Here is a 23,006-nt window from a genome sequence, read left to right as displayed (position 1 = left end):
TGAGGAAGAGGAGGATGGCGGCGAGGGAGAGTGCGGCCGAGACGAGGAGCCGGGAGGTCTCGGGGGAGAGCTCGGGGATGATCACCATCGCCCGCCCGCCGCTGTCACCGGAGCTGCTGTCACCCGAGTGGCTGAAACTGGATCGGCTGTAATGGGATCGGCTGTAGGGATCGGCTGTAACGAGATCAGCTGTAACGGGATCGGCTGTAATGGAATCGATCGGCTGTAATGGTATTGGCTGTAACAGGATGGGCTGTAGGGATCAGCTGTAACGGGATCGGCTGTAACGGGATCGGCTGTAATGGGATCGGCTGTGGCAGGAGCGCCCATGGGGACCAGCTATAACGGGATCAGCTGTAATGGGATTGATTGGCTGTAATGGGAGTGCCCACAGGGACCGGCTGTAATGGGATTGGCTGTAACAGGTTCGGATGTAATGGGATCGGCTGTAGGGACCAGCTGTAACAGTATCGTCTGTAACAATATTGGCTGTAATGGGATGGGCTGTAACAGGATTGGCTGTAGCGGGTGCGCCCACAGGGACAAGCTGTAACGGGATCGGCTGTAATGGGATCGGCTGTGCTGCAACTGGCTGTAACAGGATCGGGCTCGCAAAGAGCATCAGTACCAGGGTCGGCCGTAGCGATCAGCTGTAACAGGATCGGGTGTGCTGCAACCGGCTGTAACAGAATGGGCTGTAGGCATCAGCTGTAACGGGATCGGCTGTAGGGGTCACCTGTAATGAGATTGGCTGTAGGGATCAGCTGTAATGGGATTGGCTGTAATGGGATTGGCTATAGGGATCGGCTGTAACGGGATCGGCTGTAATGGGATTGGCTATAGGGATCGGCTGTAACAGGATCGGCTGTAATGGGATTGGCTATGGGGATCGGCTGTAACGGGATTGGCTGTAACTGGATTGGCTGTAATGGGATCGGCTGTAATGGGATCAGCTGTAGGGATCGGGTGTAATGGGATTGGCTGTAATGGGATTTGCTATAGGGATCAGCTATAACGGGATCGGCTGTAATGGGATTGGCTGTAGGGATCAGCTGTAATGGGATCACCTGTAACGGGATCAGCTGTAATGGGATTGGCTGTAATGGGATCACCTGTAACGGGATCACCTGTAGGGATCGGGTGTAACGGGATCGGCTGTAACGGGATGGGCTGTAGGGATCAGCTGTAATGGGATCGGCTGTAGGGATCAGCTGTAACGGGATCACCTGTAACGGGATCGGCTGTAATGGGATGGGCTGTGGGGATCACCTGTAACGGGATCAGCTGTAATGGGATCAGCTGTAGGGATCAGCTGTAACGGGATCACCTGTAGGGATCGGGTGTAACGGGATGGGCTGTAGGGATCAGCTGTAATGGGATCACCTGTAACGGGATCGGCTGTAATGGGATGGTCTGTGGGGATCAGCTGTAACGGGATCGGCTGTAACGGGATCGGCTGTAACGGGATCGGCTGCCCCATGGCGAGACACTGTCCCATAGGGGAAGCGCCCCACAGCCTGACACGGCCCCACAGCGTGAGCCCCCCGTAGGGTGACACCCCCGTAGGGTGACGGTGACACACTAGAGGGTGACACGACCCCGTAGGGTGACACCCCCCCCCCCCCCCCGGGTGAACACCCTACAGGGTGACACTGCCCCCCCCCCCCGCCCCCAGGGTGACACACGCCCACAGGGTGGTCCACTCCGCACAGGGGGACACGCTATAGGGTGGCAGCCCCCCACAGGGGTCGTCACCCCCCCCCCAGGGTGACACCCTATAGGGGGACACAGACCCCCCCCCCGGGCTGCCACCCCCGGGACCGCCGCGCCGCCAGGGGGCGCCCTCCTCTTCCCCTCCACCCGCAAACGACGCATGCGCCTCTCCAGCCCAGCTCGGGCCGCGCCCCTCCCCGCCGCCTCTCTCTCTTAGCGTCACTTCCGGCGCCGCCGCGCCCGGCGTCGAGTTCTGCTTCCGTCCGCCTCGTTGCCGGCTGCCGCCACCGAGCCCGGGAAAGGCGCGCGCGCTCTCGGGACGTTTCCGCTTCCGGTACGGCGGCCGGGCCGGTGGGGGGGGGGAGCGGGTAGCGGCGGCGGTGGGCCTCAGCCTCGGCCTGCCCCGGCCGGCGGCTCCGGGACGGCGGTACCGCCACAGGGGTAAACGGCGGGAGGCCTCGACCGGTACCGCCAGCCGCTCCCTCGGCCCGGCGGGATCACCGGGGCCGCCGTCAGCCCGTCTCGGGCGCTGACCGGTGGGACCGTGCCTTTCCCTGACGTTTTTCTCGTTATCTTTGTTTCTAGAAGGAAAATCGGAGTCGTCCGCGCCCGCCCGCCGCTCTCCGAGCCGGCCCGACCCCTCGGGAGAGAGACTGCTCCGCCGCTTCTCCTCAGCCGTCTCCGGGGGGGCTGACGGGGGCTCTTCTTCCTCAGATGCGGCGGCGGAGCCCATGAGGATGGAGGCCCGGGACGCGGCGCGGGCCAACCACGGCTCCGTGTTCAAGGCCTTTCCCCTGCCCTCGAGAGCCGGCCTGCGGGATCCGCTCTCCCAGCCGGACAGCAAGGTGCGGAGGCCGGCTGATCCTCGCCCGCGCTCCCCGGGCCCCGGCGTTGCTGCGGCAAGCTCCCCCCGATTGCTGCCTGGGGGGGGCACACGTGGTTTTGGGGGCTAGTGGCTTCTCTGGCCCCCTTTCGCCCTTCCTTTGGTGTCCCTGTGGGTCGGAGGCGCCCGTGGGCAGGGTCTCTCTGCACAGCATCCCCTGAGCCTTGAGTTCAAAACCTCCCAGGTGGTTTTGACAGCCCCATCTCGGTAACGCCCAGCACTTCTGCGCTGCGAGAGCCCCGCTTGCGCTGTTAGTTACTGGCGAGCGTGTAAAATGGAAATCACGCGTGGAATCTGCCCGTGGATGGTAAACCCGCGCGTGGGTGTGCTCGGCTTACGGCCTCGGCAAGTGCGTGCACGTATCTTGACGCTGCAGTTGTGTCTCGACGAGTTGCCAGCGTTGCTGTGAAGCTGATAATTTTTGCCCTGTAACAAGATGAAATCAGCGTTTGGTTTTTCTCTCCTCATTAAAACTGCCATCACACCGGCAGAGTGGATTTTAGGAGAGGACGGGAGAGCGAGTGACACTTTGGCTGCATTGTCAGACCAGCACCGGTGTGTTATTACACCAGTCTGCTTCAGTAATCGCTAATTTATAACGATGTGATTGGGGAGGAGCTGTAACGTGTCGCGTCCCACCCTGTAGTTTTACTGCACCTGGGGTTTAAGATTGAGCTGTGCTTTCTTCTAACAAAAAGCTGCGATCTTCTCACACAGTTTTTACCCAACAAGATCAGCGGTTTCGCTTGCCCCGCTGGAAATGCATCCTGCGCTCTCAATTACAGCCCAGGTAAGACATCGTTTTCTGCCCTGGAGTGTCAGTTTTTTGGCTGTTCCCTCCCCTAAGCAGCTTGGGGAGGAAGATGTGGCACTTTACTGACTGCTGCCGTGTTTCTCGCCTGCAGAAGTCCCCTGCCCCGAGAGCTACCGGGCAGTGGGGGAGCCTCGAGCCTTTGGCTCCAGCGCCAACGGGCAGTGGAGGGGCTTGATTCCCCCTCTGGGCTCCGCGCCACAGAAGCCGAGGGTGAGCCGAGGCTCTTACCTTGAAGCTCGCAAAAACCCCAGGTGCGTACAGATCCCCTCCGCTTTTAACCCTCCCCGCAGAGCCCTGTGGGAGCTTCAGGTGGGTATTTTACCTATACAAGCCACTGGTATCAATATAGAGCGAGTTCAGGGTGGAAATAGTTGCATGGGTCAAGGTTGGCCGGGTCCGTAGGTGCCTTTTGGTGTTTATAACCTCCCCGTGGCAAAGACAAAGGTTGTGAGCACTGGTTTTGAGAGTAGAAGTAGCGCACAGCCTGGAGGAACCTGTCTCTTACAGAAGCTAGTGGTGTAACAGACTGGTTTTGAGTGTATCGGTGTATTGTGATGGGAACGGGAACATCATTGCACCGCTGGGAAATTGGGGGAGAAATAACGTGTCGTTGTTTTGTGATGAAAATGTGCTGGTTAGTGCCTGCGGTGCTAGGTGCAGGAGCTATTTTTGCAGCTGGTATAAAGTCATGTTGCTTCAGACTTTTCCAGATCGGGTCAAGTCTTTATTGCTCCTGAAGATCCCCATAGTGGCCAGCGTTTGTTTGCAAATAGGGAAAATTAATTTAAATGGGAGAAAAGCCAAATCGACCCATGTGTTTTTTCACGGGCTCTTGGGTGAGCCTGAGCGTGGGAGTGGGGAGAAGCAAGGTGAGGGAGGGCATCTGCCCTTACCGATAAATAAAAATGCCGAGAGCAGTGTCTCCAGTCGAGGTTCAGCCATTTTGTGGTGCGTGGATGGAAGCAGGAGCTGGTGGATCTGGCGGGAAGGTCTGGCCAGGGGTTTCCAGGCTGTGGCTCCTCGGCCTCGCAGTGCCACCTGGTGGCATCTGTTTGGCCGCACAGGCCTCAGGAATGGTTTCAGATCAAGCTGATGGAGCACCAGACTTCAGCTTTGAGATGGTTCTTAAAATGCAAATAAAATACCAATTTCTGATCACGGTTAGGTAGCCTGGTTCTTGGCAGGGTTTGGGGATGGGGGAGAATGGATTACGGGTTAAAGCAAGCATAAAGTCCAATAAAAGTGGGGTTTGTTTCTCTCCTCACAGTGGGACGTCCAACAGTTTTGTAGGAAAATCAAACCACCATTGCCATGCATCAGCTTTTCCAATCAAACCCGCTCAGAGTCCTTCCTGGAGTGGTCCATGTCGCCGCAGCCTGCTTAGCCCCAAGAAGACTCCCCGACGGTTCATCAGCACAGCAGAAGAGGTAAAGAAAAGGCTGGGAGACCGTTTAGTGGGTGGATTTTTCTGAGGAGATCTCTTTTGGGCACCATGAAGTGCTTGAGGCGGCTCTGACTGATTGTCTTGTGCTGGATTTGCTCCTTCTGCCACGCAGAAGCTGGCTTCAGCTCTGCTCACGTTCAGACTTCAACTGCGGTTGGTCTGATCAAGGCTGATGGCTGAACTCTTGAAGACCCCTGGATGTGCTTCCACCAATTAAATCTCTACTTCCATGTGTATCTGCTTGCTATTCACAGTGTCTTTGTTGAAATCATGTTGGCTAGATGTATCTGGTTGTTTCCCTGCAGACTGTTCGAGAGGAAGAGCGAGAGATCTACAGGCAGTTGCTTCAGATGGTCACAGGAAAACAATTTTCCACGTCCAAGTCCTCTTCATTATTCCCCTTTCATCTGTGAGTATGTAAAATCCTCTTCCCTAGCTGACAGCGCCACATGTATTCGCTGGGAGCTTACTTTCTGTTGTTCCTAGGTCCAGGTGTTCAAATTCCAGCAAAACCATAGCGAAAGAAACTCCCAGCAAGAACTCAAAGCTGTTTGAAGCTCACAGCGTTGCACCAGCCAGTTCAGTGACCAGCATTCTCAGAGCACAGGAGCAGCCGTCACACAAACCGTCTCTCTACTCCACCCCCAGCTATCCCTCCAATATCTTTGAGTCTAGTAACTCTGCAGCCCAGCATCAGCAAGAAAATCTACCAGCATCTAACACACAGTCTGAAGGTAAAAAAAATCCCAACCAACAACCAAACCCAAAATGAAGCCTCAAAACCTGGTAATCGACTTAAATGTATGTGGCAAACACGCTTTTTCCTCCCCCTCTGTATTTGGACTCCTGCGGCAGTTGTGGAAATGGGTAGTAATTATGGAATGTTGTTATCCTCACAAACTTTACTTTCTTTAGGGTCGGACTCTGTCATTTTGCTCAAGGTAAAGGATTCCAGAACGCCAGCACCAAGGTAAGAGGCTGTAAAATGGTGTCTGGAGGAAAGGGTGGGTTACACTAGCTTTTTTAATTCCACAGAGAGGTGAGAATGCAGAGTAGGAGGTAACCAGTGGCTTTCTGAATGTCTCGTGAAGACAGCGCGGTTTGCTGTAGTTACAGGAACTTGAGTGTGATGCATTAAACCTCTTTCTTGAGACCTGGCTGCAAATCACTGGCAGATCTGTCTGTAGCTCTTACTATCGCTCTAGCAGTAGGGCTGTCCTCAGATAATACTTATAAATCACTTCTCAAGCAATTACTTTCCATGTGAAGGAGGACACTTACACCTGTCCTTTCTCCCCCTTTCTAGCCTCCCATTCTTCCAGGCAGAACTGTGGATCAAAGAACTGTAAGTACTTGTTTCCTGCTCTGTTTTCCTGTCGTGAGTGTTCGTGTGTAGAAATAAAACACTGATTTGTTCACATAAACTGTGCTTTTCAGGACCAGTGTCTATGACTCACGAGCTCGGGAGAGGTGGCGGCAAATTGAAGAGCAGAAAGCACTGGCCTTGCAGCTGCAAAGCCAGGTAACAGAGAGCAGTTACTGAAAAAACAGTCTTTGCAAGTCCGAATGTTAAACCACAGAATAGAAAGAAAATTTGAAATGGAAAAATGACAAAAATCTCCTGCTTTGGAGTCTGGTGTCTTTGTTCCTTCCCGTTCCCATGGCAGAGCTTTTGGTAGTGCCATGGCCGGGATAAATGCTCACCCTCCATGTCTCTTTCTGCATCTCCTGGAAGAATGGGCCCCATGTAGCTCCCTCACAAGCCCTGGGGAGGTGAATCCCTTGGACACCACCTAATTTAAAGGTCTCTCCTTCAGCGGTTGCAGGAACAAGAACACTCAGTGCAGGATCTGGTGGATTTAAATCTTCGAGTACCCCTTGAGAAGGAAATCCCTGTCACGGTGGTCCCAGAAGAGAAAGAAGATGCTAAGTCAGCTGACGGTGAAGAGGAGTTCCCTGAAATCACTGAGGTAAGTCTGCTTGGATCTAGTGTACACAAACAGGTGTTTGTGTGCATAAAAGATCTAAATACGAATGTGATTTCCTGATATCTGTGCACGGAAACAGGTAGCTGTTCCCTTTTGCCATGTACATTTTGTAGCGAGTTTATCCTTCAAGGAGCAAAGAATAAACCTGGGTTTGAATCCAGTCTTTGTGATGGGAATAGCAGGAACTCTCCCTCTAATGCTGTCTGTGTCCTCCCTGTAGGAAATGGAAAAAGAAATAAAGAATGTATTCCGAGGTGGGAACCAGGATGAGGTCCTCAGTGAAGCTTTTCGGTTAACAATCACTCGAAAAGACATTCAGACCCTCAATAATCTGAACTGGCTCAATGATGAGGTGAGGCATCTACCTTGGACTGTTAAGACATTTTTCTCTGGCAGTTTAAAGTAGGTTGAAGTGAACAAACGTGTCTGCCTTCTCCATGCTGAAAGAAGTCAGAGAGTGAGTAGTAGGTGTGGGCTGTGGTTCACGCTCTGGAGCAGTTTATCTGTGGGGAAACCCCTGTGTAGACCAGGCACTTGAAGAAATAATAATATTGGGAGGAGTGGGACTGACCATGGACATGATCAGGGGAAAAAAAAAAAGTAAATCTTAAACATAGAAGACAGCTTTCCTAAGTCTTTCTGGATTTTTTGAAGGTTTTAAGGCTGTTGAGCTGTTGTAAATCCCCCCGGGGACAGGTCTTCAGAGGGACAGGTGGAGGCAAAACCAATTTCTTACCTAATTTTGCACAGGGACAGAGCACCTTATGCAGACGTGTCAACACTCTAACATGTCCTGGATGCTTTTTCTTTCCCAGATAATTAATTTCTACATGAATTTGCTGATGGAGCGGAGCAAAGAGAAGGGTTTGCCGGCAGTTCATGCGTTCAATACTTTCTTCTTTACCAAATTAAAAACAGCAGGGTACCAAGCTGTGAAACGGTGGACTAAAAAAGTGGATATCTTCTCTGTGGATCTCCTCTTGGTGCCTATTCATCTGGGAGTGCACTGGTGCCTAGCAGTGAGTGCTTTAGTTATTCACAGTAGAGCATAGCTGGAGCAGGTTGTCCTATAATTTCACCTGTGGTTGAGGCTAAAATTTCATGGCTTTTAAGCGATGCAGTTGTCAGGTGTTTGTGCATGGAGGGGGGAAATTTGTGTTTGTGGCTAAAATCAAACTCTAGAGTGAGTAAAAAGGTAGCTGCAACTTTCTGGTGCATTTCTAGTCTTTAAAGAAAAAATAGACAGCTGCGAAGGTCACGTTAGGCTAGCTTATTCTCCGGAGAAAGATCTCATTTCCACATTCCCACAAACTCACCTTTAGAGATATTGCCACAGGATTGTTTTAGAGAGATTTAGATGACAGATACTGCACAGCTTTCTCTACCTCCTGCCCCTGATTTGTTCCGTCCCTTCTCTTGGCTGCTGGCACCTGTGCAGTAAGAGATCGCGCGTGGCTTTTAAGCCTGCGTCAGCCTCCTTAGCTCGAACCTCCTCCTCGGATTGTTAAGCTGCCCAGAAAGGCGGTGCTCACGCAGGTGGGCGGTGGTGTGGAAATGGGGCATGGGGCCCCAGAAAAACCACCTGGGGGACTCATGTCTTGAACTGCTTAGTTATGCACACGTCAGGTGGAGCAAAGCCTCTGTAAACTTATCTGTCTGTGGCTTTAACAATAAGGATAACAGAGTGCTCTTGTGTTTTACTGGGGTGCTCTGAGGAGAGCCTGATTTAGAGATTCAAGTGGTTGAATAACACAGCAGCAAGGGAGGATTTTGGGGAGGGCTGTACCAAGGGTGTTAGAAGTCCTCTGAAATCCTTCTCTGCTGTGAAATGGTCTAAACTTAACTTCTTTCTATTGGCAGAGCATGTGTCCTGGCAAAGCAATGAGCTCCTTGTCTTGTGCGTTATTAACGAATCTCTCTTCGTGTAGGTTGTAGACTTCAGGAAAAAAACCATCACCTATTATGACTCCATGGGTGGAATAAACAGCGAAGCCTGCAGGATACTGTTGTGAGTAACGCTTATTTGAGTTGTGCCTGTTTCAAAATCAGACAGCTTCTTATCTTGCTCTGGAAGCAACAACCCTTCCATGGGGACAGTCCCTTTCTGGGTCCTGAAAGGAGGATTCAGAGGAACATCCTGGTTTTCATGCTTTGTGTTTCACCATGCGTTGCTGACACAGTCCACGCTGGTCTGTGAGAGAGTCCTGTGCTGATGGCTTGTCTTCATCTCTTCCCAGAAGATCTGTCAGTGAGACTGGTGTTACCTTTGTGGGTATAGACAGGTTTCAGACCTGTTCTGTTAAGGACATCAGGCTTTACCAGTCTTACAGAGTCATCTTGGGCATCATCTTTAGGAGGAAAACAGCTTCTTGGACCCTGAGGGATAGGGGTCCTTCCCTTGTCCTGCAGCCACTTGAAGAAATGGCATCTCCTGGCCCCTTCCTCCAGGTGGGAGCTTCTCCTGCCTGTGGCAAAGATCACCTCAGTAGCTTGGCCCTTTGTTTTGAGAAGGAGATTCTGGAGAGTGCGATGGTATATGTAGGGTGCGGGAGCGTCTCTTGCATCAGGCTGTGGATAAAGGTTTGCACGGGTCTCTTCTGTACTGAGTTCCAGCAAGGCGTTACATGCCGTACCATGCCTCCAAACCAGAGCTGGGTGAAAGTTGTTCTTCCTGGGTTCAGACTGCAGAGGAGGTCTTGGTTTTCCCATCCTGAGGGGTGCTCCAGGAGGGAGCGGAGCTGGCTGCCTACTCTCTGAGCCCTTGTAGAAGAGAGGTGCTTGCATGTAAAATCCAGAACTGTTCTCCCATATTTGGAAGCTGCTCCTGAATGGAGTGCAATTAAAAATGAGCTACTCTCTGGGCAGGGGTGAAAAAAACCCCCTCTTTTTGAAGGTCCGTAGTCACGTAGGGCTGTCAGGCTTGATACAAATCAGATTGCAAAGTGATTTATGAAACACAGTCACCAGCTCCTCTGTCGTTCCGATGTTGACCCTGGGTCGGCCGTCGGTTCTGTTTCTCATCTCAGCTTCGCTCCGACACTGACTTGGGAATCTGATCCTGAGTCTTCTGGCATCAGATTGAGTATGTCAGCGGAGGCGTCACTCATTCAGTCAAGGAATGTGAATAATGATAAAGACAGACAGCAGACAAATGCCATTTCCAGTCCGTTTAGCACCTTCGTTTTCCAGTTCAGGTGCTTTGCAGTCTGCGTGCACTGGGTTCACTTAAATAACTATAAAAATAGCTGTTTCCCTTTTCTACACTGTTCTGTTATGTTGGCCTAAAGGGAGGAAAGGGAAAGGAAGAGTATAAAATCTCTGGAAATGGCTCAGGGCAGCATCTCTTAGCTTTGCAGTGTGGCTTCTGTCTCTTGTGTTCAAGAATGGTGCAAGCAGAGCTGGCCTGCCTTAGGGCAGGGATGGTCTGGGTGAAATCAGTTCCTTTCAGCCTGAATTTCTTTGATTCCAAGGAGGAAGGCATGGATGTCTGGTGAAGTGAAGCACCTGGGAGGTGAGAGGGGGACCCAGGAGTCCTGCCCGTGGTTCGTTTAGGGGTCTGGGACGAGGAAGCAGGTCCCCAACCTGCTGGTAGAGAGTACCAGAGGATACAAAGTGCTTCGGCCACGCAGGGTGAGTGGTAGAGAGCCGGGATTTCAGGTCACTGTTGCCCTGGACATAATTGTTTTCCCTCTGTTTCCTTTTAGGAGGCTTTTATTGGTTGAATGCAGTGGGAGGATCACACCGGGAAGAAGGGACGGAGGTCCTATTCATGGTTAGTGACCCTTTCATGCTTTCAATCTTTAGAGCTTCCTAAAGGTGGTGAGTGTTGTACCATTAGCCAGACTTTACAGAGGAGGGAAACTGAGGCACAGGGAAGGTAACTGACTAAATACAAGGGCCACTTGGCCAGACTAGGAATGAGTAGGGACCACAGATAGTCATGGTTTGGTGGCTGCCGTGCTTTGTTTCAGCATCTGGGCTTTCATGCAACTTGGGTGTGAGACCTGGAGAGGGTTTTAAGAAAGCTGCCTCTGTTTTTTGGGGGTTTCTGCTTGGGAAACACGGTGCTCAGTATCTCAGCTCTGCTGAAAGGGTCTGTGTTTTGGAGCAGACATAAACCAGCCTGTTAAAATTAGTTAAAAACTTGATTCTAGTGTACCAAGGCTGGAGGAAATTGTAGGGGATAGAGTGCACAAAGCGACTCGTGCCTGTGAAATCTTCTTATCTCCTGCTAGCAGCAGCGCTTGAAATGCTTACCTTTACATGCCCTTTACTTCAAGGCTCTTGGACATTTAGCAGTATGCTGTGGAGTTGATTTCAACAATTCCCTAAGGCACCTGGTCAGGTTTTTGTGTGTGTGTGTGTAAGCACTGTAGAGGGCAAAAATCCATTTTCAGATTTAGGAAAATGAGATTAAGAGCCTGCAGTATTTGATGGGGCATCTCAGGCATGTTGGGTTTTGATTTGGCTTGTAATTCTGCTTAAAAATTCTGTGTCAAGGTTTTTCTCCTCGAGGTCCTGACAAAGTTCATTAAATAAGTTCTGCCTCCCAAAGTTGTCTCGCGATTTGAAGTCAAGGCATTTTCTTTCAGTCCCCTCCTAAAAAGGTGGTTCAGGCTGTTTCCTAGGCAGGACCGGTGCTGTATTTCTTACATGATGTGTCTGATGTTCACTGATCTCTGTGTGCAAGCTAGATTACTGGAGGCTGCTTTTAGGAAACCACACAGGTGATAGTCACAGTTAATGTGAACTGTGCGTAGTGGGTTATTTCCTCACTCTTCTAGAAGACAACTCAGAATTTCCTGGCTGCTGTGCATGTGTCAGCATTGCAGCTGTGGCTTGTAGTAGTTGCAGATAAAACTGGATGTGCTGAAGCCACCCGATTGCTTTATTTGCTGAATCTCCAGCACCATTTAAACTTCACTGGTTTCTTCCCTGTCTGCCAGACGAGTCTCACACTCGGATCCTCTCTCCGCCCCCACTCCATATGTGCAGACCCGGTCCACGCGGAGACGTTGCTTGGAGGCTCGTCCCGGTTCCTCGTGTGATGCATCCTTTTATTTATCTGCATAGCCTCACTCCCTGTCTCTAATGTGCAGAACAGAGTGGGCCGTGTGCTGCTGCTCTTTTTTTAGCTGAGGATTCAAGTGGGTTCTGTAGTAGGCAGTAATTGCCAGGATTTTTTTTTTTATTGCAATTGAAATGAGGCTGTTAATTAATTAATGTTTTCACCGTGTTTTTATTGTGATGCAGATAGTCTACTCCCTTCTTCCAGCCACCGTGCTGGAGGGTCAGTTCACCCTTATTTTGAACTTGTTGCAAGGAGTTTCTTCATCCATCCATTAGGTTTTATTTTTGGAGATGAGATATGGAGACTTCTCATGCTCAGTGAAAGGGGTTTTTTGTTGTTGTTTTTTTCCTGAGATTTACCCCCTGCTGATCTTGTCTTGTCCAAACTGCAGCTGAGTCAAAGCAGCCAAGCAGAGAGCTTCCCAAGAGCAATTACAGCAGTTGCTGGCAGCCAGCAGACCCTGTGCTGGGGAACTGGGCTGGGAGTGTGTGTCCAGCTAATGAAGGCTGATAGAAAATGCTTGTCTGGACCTGATCTGGTCTCAGGGGACTGCCAGGAGGGAGACTTCCCTCCTTGACACTCTTAGATCCAGCAAAACTTATTTCTGGCTGCTTTCTAGGGATTCAGTCACTAGGATGGGGCTGTCTCCATGTCCAGAGGCAGCTGGGTGGTTCTGCTGCCACTTTGAGTACTTGGTTCAGCAGCCCCTGGGTGTTTCAGGGACTCCTCAGCCCAGGAGAGTTTTCTTGAACAATTTTTTAAAGTTATGACAGAGAAAAGTTCCAACTGGCACCAAGACACCAAGTGTGACCCTACATCTTTTGGCCTTGTCTGCGGGTTGCATCACCCCCTTCTCCCATCGCGTTTCGGCGTTTACTAACAGCAAGATGCGATTTAGCCAAGTCTTTGTGGATCAGATTTCCGAAAGATGGCACATCTCTCCGCGTTGGCGGCCAAACCTGCCTCCCTCTCTGCGCCAGATGCTCTCTTGACCCCTCCGTTCGAGCCAGCAGCATCTAATCCCTTGCTTTTCCTTTCCAAACTTTCTGATCACAGCCGTGACAGTGAGAAGGCTCCTCAGGCTGTTTTGAGAAGATGCCAAATGTGCAGGAGATGGTTTCTGTAGATCTTCTGAGTCCTTTTGGTAACCAAGATGAGCAGAAGGTTTCTGCAAAGCTGAGTATCACTTAATGATGTTGGCAGCCAACAGAGAGGGGGTTCTTTACGGCCATTAAGAATGTCTTGGGCCTATCGCCCTGTCTCCTTGGGCTCCCTCTAGTCTACCTTTATGTCTGTGTCCTTCCTGAGCTCCCTTTCCACACTTCTCAGTGAGGGGAATGGTTCACGGTGTTCATGTCTGCAAAGCAGAATGCCTGGCAGTTGCTTGGGCATGCTTTGGGCATGGTCTTGGTAGAGTTTCTAAACTTTTTCAAGGAGGCAGGAAAAAAACCCTAATTTTCTGTTCTTCCAGTGGTATAATTTAGGCCAAACTGGTGGAAGCCTCTTTGGGCAGAGGAGATGGACCAGTACCCGTGAGCTTTCCTTGTTCTCCAGTTCTAGGAACTGGAATGGGACTGGCTCTGTGGCTCTTCTCCCTCTGCTGAAGGCTTGTGAAAGGTATTGGATATCCCACGCCCGCCACGGCTGGCTCCTTCTTCTCCCACTTTTCCTCCCTGCTTGACTCGATCCCTATAAAAGCATCTCGGAGAGGACTGGTGTGGCTTTTCCCAGGGCTGCCTCCCCTCCATCCCCAAGCCTCGGACCTTATTTGAGAAAAATCAGGTCATCTTCCCTAGTTTGCCTCTCCTTGAAAGCACTTGCCATCTGTCTTCTGCTGTGGTAAGAAGTCGTCAAATTGGGAGTGGAAGAGAAACCTGGGAGAAGAGCTCCAGGAGAACACCCGCCAGCAAGCTGAACCCACCACTGGCCTGGAGAGGAACTTTGTGGTGGTGTTTTTGACACTTTACACACAGGGTGATTGTTCCAGAGCTGCTGGGATGATGTTAGGGTTGTGACAAATTTGCTTCTGTCTATCTTCCTGTTAAGTAAGATCCTCAAAAGACTAGAGGCACCAGTTCACAGGACACTGTCGGAGACGGAGTTCAGCTCTCCAGTCTCCCCTCAAGTATAACGCTCTGCTTGCAGGAGCCTGTTGAGGCAGCCCTGTGGCTGCTGAGCTTTTCTCTGCCATGAGTCACTCTCTGATGAATTAGATTTGTTCTCACTGGTTTATTTGTGGTTTTGACTCTCTGCTTGGCAGGTAGTTTTCTTGGATGAATTTTTAAGTTCTGCTTGGTTCTTCTTTTGAACGCCTCAAAGCCCAGGTCTATAGAGCCCTTTTTAAAATGGCCAATACTGAGACAAAAATATTGGACTTCAATTTTGCATTAATTCTGCAAACATGGCAGAGGACATCTTAGGTAAACTGACATATAGTGTACTGGCTGGTTTCCCCTGTTCCCCTAAGTAAGCTTTCTTTGTTCTCTTATTCCTACAGGCAATACTTAAAACAGGAAAGTCTTGACAAGAAAAGGAAAGAGTTTGACACTAATGGCTGGTCGTTGCTGAGTAAGAAGAGTCAGGTAGGTGTGTGCAGTCAGAGGTTTGGAGAAGGGGTCTCTTGGTCCTCGCGTTTGTTCTTGAGCCAGAAGCACCGGACGCGTTCTCGTGGTGACTCTAGGGGGTGAACAAATCCCAGATCTTCAGTGGCAGGCTGCTTTACTGCAGATTCCCAGCCAGCCCTACATGGAAGTAGGGAGGCTTTATTGAGCCAGGAGTGCCCCAGTGCCATCTTGATTCCTCCTGCCCACTCTATTTTCTTCATCTCCCCTTTGCTCACGGTGGCATTCGCCCATCCATGCAGAGCTGCCTTGTCAGGACTCATTTGAGAGAGGTCCTTCACTTGGAGCTCTTCATCCTTAGAAGTGAGTGTGTGGGGGCTGGCTTCTCTGGAAATGACATTTGGTTTTGTGTACTTCCACTAAAGGAGATCCCACAGCAGATGAATGGCAGCGACTGCGGGATGTTTGCCTGCAAATACGCTGACTGCATTACCAAAGACAAGCCCATCAACTTCACTCAGGTAAACCCCACCCTGGCATGCCCCTTTTCTTGGGGAGACAGGCATGTGGCACTTACTTGTGCGTATTCTGATTTTTCCAAATGCCCTTTGCTTCCTTCTCTGTGGGTTTAAAGTGCCCCCAGTGGGTGTGGGGATTGTACCGCTGCTCCTTGGAGTAGAGCTGACACAAGGCACTGGGGCAAATTTGTTCCTCTAAAGCCATCCTCGAGTCTTTTGTTGTACCCAAATCCATGCTGTTGTACCCAAATCCATGGGGCATGTCACCAATGTAGCTGGGGAAAGCTCACAACCCCATAATGGGACCCACTCACAATGGTAATGAAAGTGGGGTGTTGTGGCCGGAATCCCAGGGAACTTCAGTGTTAGTTAACATTGTCGACCTCCATGGAATATCCCATGCGTGAATATTTTACTTCTAATTATTAGAGAATATCGTCAGAGTTACATTATTACCTAGATCTCATCCGCTGTCCTGTTTTCAATAATCAGAAAGTAAATTTTCCCCCAAGAAAGGCACCACTTAAAAAGCTGCACCCAGGAGAACAGCTGCTCGATGCGTGGTCCAGCAGTGAAAGACATGCTGATGTATGTTTTCTCTCTCTTCTCTCTCTTTCCCCCCACCCAAAGCAACACATGCCCTATTTCCGAAAGCGAATGGCCTGGGAAATCCTTCATCGCAAGCTGTTATGATGATGTTGCGCCAAAAGCCGCTTCCTTGCGAGATTGTATCAGAAGTGCCCAGATTTGCCCTGCTCAGCAGCCTGAGCCGTGGCAGGCGTGGACCTGCCCAGGGCTTCAGTCAAAGACACAGCAAATGAACTCTGTATCATATTTTTGATAAACACCATTCACGGACCAATGCGCAATAGAAATGTTCAGAAGCACACTTGCCTTTTTTTTTTTTTTTTTTTTTTTTTTTGTATTTCAAGACCTATTTTTACAAGCAATTTCAGGTGCTGAGACTTGAGGGGGCAGCTTTGGACATTCAAGGAACTTTTTATTTTTCTGCTTTTTGCAGCTCTTGCTGCCAGCTTTGCTGAGCTGATGGCGTGACGTGGGGTGGGGAGGCTGGATTTCAGGGGAGGGGAAGGCACTTACATGGTTCTGGATGCTCTGCGCACTGGGAGAGCTGTAAGTCGAGTGGCCTATTTAGGGGTGGATGTAGGGAGGGTTTGCTTGTAGAGGAATGTTTTTGATGTGTCCTCTACTCCTGTATTATCACCCCTCTGTCCTCAAAACCAGCATTTTCTCACCCATCACAAACTCTGAACTGATCACCTATCCTAAGATTATAACCTGGCACGCTCGGTTCTCGGGACAGCCTGGCTGTGGGCTTCAGAGAGCTGGGCAGGGGGCTGGAGGCAGGTCGGGCATCCCTCGAGGGTGGCAGGCAGGAGCTGGGGGATCTCTGAAAGTAACTTGTTTGTTAAACGCCACTTTTGCAGAGTCATTTTTCTTCCCAAGGAATTGGTCTCCCAGTTCTTTAGCATCAACCGTTTACGGAAATTCAGGTACAAAACTGTAGAGCAGAGCTGATGCGCCATCGAATTGTTTTGTATATATTTCCAAACGTTTTTTTCTGGAGTGACAAAGAACAAAGTCTGCGTGTGCGTTGGGTTTGTTGGGTTTTTTTGTTTGTTTGGGTTTTCTTTTTTTTCCTGCCCTGGCTTTGCCTCCTCGCAGGAGCTGGGGCCGCGGCTTCTTGCCACCTTTGTCCTTGTGCGGAGGGCCCCAGCTGAGCGGAATGAATTGCTCCTCTCTCTCCGTGATATTTTGCACATGTTTTGCCTGGGGATGAAGGCTGACGCAAGGTCAAAGGTTGCATTGAAGGCAGGCACCGTAGTCAACTCGAGAAGTGCTTCCAAAGGTATCTGCGAGTACGTTCAGCGTGCGACTCCCAGGAGCCTTGAGGATGAGCTGCATCCCCATCTGTCACGGGGGAAGAAGTAAAATATTCAGAAGCACTTAAACCCTTCCAAAAATGGGATTTTTGGGGATGCCCTGATGCTTCTGAACATTTTACCCCCAGCGCCTCGTTCCTCTGGGCTCCTCGGATGGTCTTGGATGGGGCTGTGCTGATGCTTTCAACTGTTTTAATTTATTCTCAAGTGCGATGTGGGAGGAAGCGGCGAGTGTTTGACAAGCTTCCCAAGCCGCTGAACCTGCTTCTTTTCTCTCGTGTACATAACCTTTTTAAGTATAAGTAAAGAATGAAATAATGTCCACTTTTGTATTTTTGTCTCCAGATAGGGAGGGATATTTTATACATTTTTCTCTACCTGTAAGCAGTAGTTTTGTACAAAATTTCTCCCTTTCACCCCTTGCTCCCACCAGGTTGTGTTCTTTGTAGGCTGGTTTGTACCCCCTCTCTCTCCCCTCTGTGTGTTTTATACCAAGTTCATTTACTACCTTTTTCTATCTTTTACTGCAAGTAAAGATCTGAGGAAAAAAAAAAGTAAGGTATCTTTTCTCTTTTTGTGCGCCTGTCATGATTCCCTGTTAAGTAAAACGAGCTGTGAGGTGCATCCCTGCACCAGGAGCTGGAGCGTCGCTGTTAGTGAGCAGCCCTTGCTCAGGGAAGGCTGTTTTGTGTAATTCACCCTCTAGTTAAAATAAATCACTCTCAGCAGGCTCGGGCACTCCCAATATGGAAGTCTTTTAGCCCAATTTGGTGGAGGAAGGAGCCAGAGCTGCTGTGAGCTGGAGTTAAAAGGCCTTTGCAGTTGTGCGCTGGGTGTTATCGCCCTTGATTTTGCTCCTTTCTGGAGCTGGCGGTGGTGAGTTGGGAACGGGGATCCTGTCCCAGTAACCTGCTTTAGGGCTTTGTCCCTTCCCACCCCTGGGAAGGAGCTTCCAGCCCCCGCCACCCCGCTCTGAACAGTAGTTCTGGGCTGAAAGAGCCCCTTACAATGTCCCAGGAACAAAATCAACAAGTCCCATGTTTTCCTTGGCTCCTGGCTCCCAAAAAAGCCAGGGAGAAAATGGCCCCGTCAAAGGCGGCTTGTGCCTCGCCTGTGCTGGGACCCTGAAGAGTCTCACACCTCCTCCCTGGCCGTGCGGCTCCCAGCCCTCTGCGGCTACCAAAAATGCATTCAGCATTTATTCCTGCCCTTCTTTCTGGCTTATTAATAGAATAAATCATATTGCCCAGCCTGCCTGGTCGTCCCAGTCTGGGGATTTTCAGGTCATATTGACTTTTTCCTCCTTCCTGTATCCTTATTCCTAGACATGAGCAAGATTTTTGCCCGATATTTCCAAAGAGCCAGTTATTAGCGTCTCTGACATTCCTCACAAACACACACGTGGTTTCTGTAAATACTCATGTCGCTGTCTCCCACCCCAGCGCTCAATGCTCCATTCATCTGCTCCCAAAGCTGTGCCTAGAAGTCGGGAATTACCTGCCCTACTCTATGTGCTAACGAGCTTTTATAGCTCGGATGCCTCCAGAAGCCCCTATGGTGTGATTTGCATCCGTCTCCCCCCCGAGGAGGGGGTTTGGTGGGGGCTTCTTGCAAAACCTTGTGGGTATCGGGGTGGATGTGAGGAGCAGCGCTGTGGGATGGAGAGCCAGTGCTTCTCCGGATGCTGCTGCTCGCTGCAGGAGTGTTTCGGAGCGACGCTCCCTGAACCGCTTCCACGTGAGAGCGTGGTTGTGCCTCTGCAAACGCACTGGCCAAAAACCTTTGCAGATTACTGCTGAAAAGAACCGGGTTTGTTTCTTTTCTCCTGCAGGCGAGGTGGTCGCTTCTGCCCCAGGGACCCTTCTCCATCCTTCCCTCCTGCTCTAGGTGTCCTTCTGGGTTCCCAAAAGGAGGAAAACAAGAGTCGCATCTGCTGAAAATTCACGGTTGTCCCTTTTTCCCGGCTCCCCTCTGCAGCCGGGCTTGGCGGGACGTCCCTGGACCCCACACTGGCCCCGCTGGTTTCCGCAGCAGGTTCCAGCGTTGCCTTCGGCCGGTGCTGAGCGACTCCAATATTGACCTGGACCGGGTGGATTCAAACTGGGAGCGAGCCCATTGCCAAGAGACCATCAGGGTCATCTCGATACGATGCCTCGATGGAGAACTTCTGGCTTCCTGTTGAATTTAGTGCGTAAAGAGATGATCTCCAGCTCTTGGTGTAGAGTAAGGAAGGGCCAGGACCATCTCTCGGTCCATTGGGCCACCTCTCTCCGGGCTTCCTAGCCTAATCCTTGCCTTCCTGGGTGGAGAAGCTTCTCTCCATGGAAGATGGGTCCCTGAGCCGTGGGGTTCCTCCCAGCACCTTTAACCGCTGATGATGATGGAGGAGGTCTGGCTTTCAGAGCTGCGGTGGATCTGGTCTCCTTTCTGTTGTGCTTTCACCGTGGGTTAGCCCGTGGGTGAAGCATCCAGGCAAATACTAAGCTCTGGCTGCAGCAGTTTTGGGATCTGCCAACCCAAGTCCCTTGAGCAAAGGGCAGGACCCAGACCGGAGGTCCTGACACCAGGAGGTCCCTTGTGGGGACGGTTGGGTGCAACCATCTCTAATGGCCATGCCTGGAGTAGCTCAATGTCCGTATCGATGGTTGAGGGACCAGGGAGGAGGCACTGCTGGGAGTCTTGACGCTCAAGTGTGGACGGCGTGTGCCGTGTGTCCCCGAGGTCTTCCCATCCCCAGGAGATCCTCATCAAGCCACCCCAGGCATTCCACCGCAACCCATCGCCCCAAATCCCATCGGCAAAGCGCATTCCCCACCCCCCCCCAAGCCCGCCTGGGCATAGAGGGTGACAAGCATCAGTTCATCTCCCACCCCCTCAAAGCTGAATCCATCACGGCTGCTATGAAAAAAAAAAAAAAAAAAGGAAGAAAAAAAAAAAAGCTGTTTGGGACAAAAATGCCCTTTGTGGGCTGCAGCGAGCGGCCGCGTGTTGCGATTGGCATCCGCATTGTTGGGTAAACTTTGTCCAGCCCGGCCGCCTCGCTGCCGGCGCTCCGGCGAAATAATTAGGCGAGCTCCTATAAAGCCGAGTCCCAGATTTACGGCGTGTGTGGACACAGACGCCCTTGTGCCGGGGTGGATGGAGGCGGGGGGGGGGCATCCCTGGGCCATGGCCCCTTGTCCCCCGAAACCAGGGGTAGATGCCCCCAAACCCGGGGCAGATGCCCTGGGGGTGCATTGGACCATGAGCCCCAAAAATGGCTGGAGAGGAGTTGCCGTCAGAGCTCTGGGCACTTTTGGGGTCTCCCCACCCCAATGTGGGGGTTGCTCATGGCTTGGGAGGGGGTGACTCTGCTTTGGGTCCAATTCTTGGCATTTAGCGACCTGGCAGGGGCTTAATCCCAACCTCCCTCTTGTCCCCCCATCTTTGATTTCCTGGGGCGCTGGATTCACTTTGGGGGGAGATTTGGGACTCTTCCCCCCCCCCCCCATCCCTAGCAGCCTGGGATCCCCGAATGCCCCCCCCCCTCTGCCGCAGCTGGGGACCGCACAGCTCAGAGCCGGGCGGGATGCAGGATTTGGCCCGGCCAGCGATGCTGGCTCATCCCGGAGGACCCCGGCCCCACTGTGGGGTGGGGCGAGATGTGACTCAGTTTCCCCTCTTGCCCCCCAGCTGCCAGCAGCTGGGGGGAGGACGACCAGAGACACCGTCCCTCTAGATGTCACTGCCCCCCCCCCCCAAATGCCACCCTGGTGCAATGTTTGGTCCCCAAATTAGACAAGTCGGGGCGGGGAGGGGAAGGCTGCACACTCCATGACACTCCTGATTGTAATTTCTCCTAACGACGGGCCCTGCCCAGCCCTGGCCCCCCGCCGCCCAGCCAGGGTCCCCCCACAAATCCCCCCCCCACACCCCACTAATCCCTCCATGCCCGGCGCCTCATTAGGCCTCGCGACCCTGCTGCTTTTTTTCCGCTCCCTTTCCAAAAAACCCCCCCCAAAAACCCCCCAACCCCCCCCGCGGCCCCATCCTGCCCCGAGCCCGGTCTCCGTTCAAGCCGCGGGACCCTCGAGCCGGCCCCCGTAAGAAAAGTTGCTTTTAGGGTTGGTTTTTTTTTTTTTCCCCTGATTTATTTAATTTTTTTTTTCTTTCCTTTTTTTTTTCCGGCATCCTCCGGCCGGGGACACAGAGGGCGGCTTTGTGCCGGCTGGAGGACGCCGCGGGGCAGCGCTTGGGGCCCTGGCTCCTTGCCACCCCAAATAGGTAGCCTTTGGGGGGGGCACCCGGCATCAAAGGATGCTGAATCCCTCACTATTTCCCCTCCTCCTTGCTCCGGCAGGGAAAAAGGGGGTGAAACCCCCTCCTGTGCCTTGGGGTTAGGAGCTGGAGCGGTTTTGGGGGATGCTGGGGTGTCCCTGATCCTGGCGCTGGGGGCTGCACCTTGACAGCACTCAGTCCTGCCTGGATTTGGGGTGCCTTTTGGGGGTCACCTTTTGGGCTTGGGATGGATGCTCTTGGGTTTGGGATGGATAAAGGCGGGGGGGGGTGTTGCAGCAGGGATGGGCTTTGGGTTGCTCTGAGCAGCCGGGGGGGTCCCCAGGAGGTGGAGGTTGGGGATGCGTTCCCTGCCCCAGCAGCCGGTGACCCCATATCTCAGCCAGCCCCCCCAAACCAGCCCCTTCACCCCCTGTAGGGATACGGCACCAAGGACCGACCCTGGGGGGGGGTTCAGGTGGGTGATGTGGGGGGGGGTGACAGGCTCAGTGATGGGTCGGACCCCTGGGGCTGGATCCGGTGGAACGGGAGATAACGGGGGCCGGAATCGGGATTTCTATTTCTGGCGGTTTATTTAACCTCAAGCGGGCGGCGGCGGCGGCCGGGAGGTATTTATAGCTCCCGAAACACCCGCCGTTCCCCTCCGGGGACGGATCCTGCCCCCATGGCCGCTGCCGCTGTTGGGGTCTGCCTTCGGGGACCCTGAACCCCCCAAATTCGGGGTTTCTCCTTTATTCTGCCTTTTTTAGGGCGCTTGGCCCCAGTGTCGGGGGACAGGGATGGGGACAGGTGGGGATGGCGGTGGCAGAGCATCCCCAGCACGGGGTGACGGGCAGCAGGTGATATCCCCCCAAAACACCCCCCCCTTTTTATTTTCACCCTAATAAAGAGCATCGAGGCTGCATCCGTCATTAGACTAATAAAACCAGCACTTTTTGCATCACCTGTCCCAAACTTCCAGGGTTTGGCCCCAAAGCCGAGGGGCAGCGGCCGTTCCCGCGCCAGGATGGTTTTATCCGGCCCCACCGACCCCCCGCGACACCTCGAAACCTCCCCCCGGCCCCACAAACGTCGCCAGCCTCTTTCCAGCCCTCATTAATTTGGGATAATCGCGGCTCTCATTAGCAGGGGCGCGCGCCTGCCAGTGCCCCCTGCGCCCCCCCCCACCCTGGCACTGGCGCCCGCAGATTTGCGCCCTCTTTTTTGGGGTGGGGGCAGGTAGAAGCCACACCCCCCCCCCAGCCCAGGAAGTTTGGGGCTGCTGATACCCCGATGTCGGGAGTTTTCCCCACCCTGAAGCTGGTTTTGCCCTGGGGATTCTCTGATGTCTCGTACAATGGTTGTGCCTGGGGTGGGGGTTCGCTTCACCCCCTTTTTCTTGGGCTGCTCCAAACATTTTTTTGGGGGGGGGGGCGGGGGCTGATGCCTCCTAAAAGGGGGAGCTGAAGGGCTGCGATTTGGAGTGCTCCTCCCAAACCTTGGGGCAAACCTCCCCATTTTTAGGGCGCAGCTTCCCCTTAGGCGGAACGCGCCGGACCCCCAGATTTAACGCTGCCTCCCGCCCCCAGCCCTTCCCCAGATGTGGGGCACGAGGGTGTGAATCCCCCCCCCCCCCAAAAAAAAAAACCAAAAAACCAACCCCAAATCACCAGGATCGCCCTCAACCCCCCCCCCCCCAGGCGGCTCCGAGCTCAAAGGGGCTCTTTGTGCGGCTCTACCTTCCCCAAAGAGTCGCCTTTTCATCCCGACCTCGGCGAGGAGGAGGAGGAGGAGGAGGAAGAGGCCGGGTTCGGGGGGCCTGAACGAGGGCGAATTATTTGACATCATCTCACAAA

General features: G+C 52.5%; 1 protein-coding gene across 4 annotated transcripts; it reads left to right on the top strand.

Annotated features, from left to right (window-relative positions):
* The first annotated feature begins 1,918 nt into the window (after positions 1-1,918).
* On the top strand, positions 1,919-17,461 carry SENP1 (SUMO specific peptidase 1). 4 transcript variants are annotated; one of them, XM_052809374.1, is made up of 16 exons: positions 1,919-2,047; positions 2,299-2,558; positions 3,314-3,386; positions 3,502-3,661; positions 4,678-4,837; positions 5,160-5,263; positions 5,341-5,588; positions 5,770-5,824; positions 6,161-6,199; positions 6,292-6,376; positions 6,672-6,824; positions 7,063-7,194; positions 7,658-7,861; positions 8,771-8,850; positions 14,411-14,495; positions 14,900-17,461. In XM_052809374.1, the coding sequence occupies exons 2-16, from the start codon at positions 2,445-2,447 to the stop codon at positions 15,104-15,106; spliced, it is 1,899 nt and encodes a 632-aa protein (XP_052665334.1). In that variant the 5' UTR covers positions 1,919-2,047; positions 2,299-2,444; the 3' UTR covers positions 15,107-17,461. The 4 variants fall into 4 exon arrangements, 3 of the variants coding, with proteins under 3 accessions (XP_052665334.1, XP_052665335.1, XP_052665333.1); XM_052809375.1 differs by lacking the exon at positions 1,919-2,047 and adding an exon at positions 2,092-2,178; XR_008238459.1 differs by lacking the exon at positions 1,919-2,047 and adding an exon at positions 10,547-10,614 and having other exon boundaries at positions 2,307-2,558; positions 14,900-15,037.
* Positions 17,462-23,006: the final 5,545 nt, after the last annotated feature.

Source organism: Harpia harpyja, chromosome 15 (assembly GCF_026419915.1).
Source record: "Harpia harpyja isolate bHarHar1 chromosome 15, bHarHar1 primary haplotype, whole genome shotgun sequence".
Taxonomy (NCBI): domain Eukaryota; kingdom Metazoa; phylum Chordata; class Aves; order Accipitriformes; family Accipitridae; genus Harpia; species Harpia harpyja.
This window is presented reverse-complemented; position numbering and strand designations above follow the sequence as displayed.

Bases quoted from the DNA above. Each gene is read 5' to 3' on its own strand.
- SENP1 (XM_052809374.1), top strand. From the start codon at position 2,445: ATGAGGATGGAGGCCCGGGACGCGGCGCGGGCCAACCACGGCTCCGTG. The intron at 4,838-5,159 runs GTAAAGAAAAGG...GTTTCCCTGCAG, and splicing joins TCATCAGCACAGCAGAAGAG to ACTGTTCGAGAGGAAGAGCG. The intron at 14,496-14,899 runs GTAGGTGTGTGC...CTTCCACTAAAG, and splicing joins TGCTGAGTAAGAAGAGTCAG to GAGATCCCACAGCAGATGAA.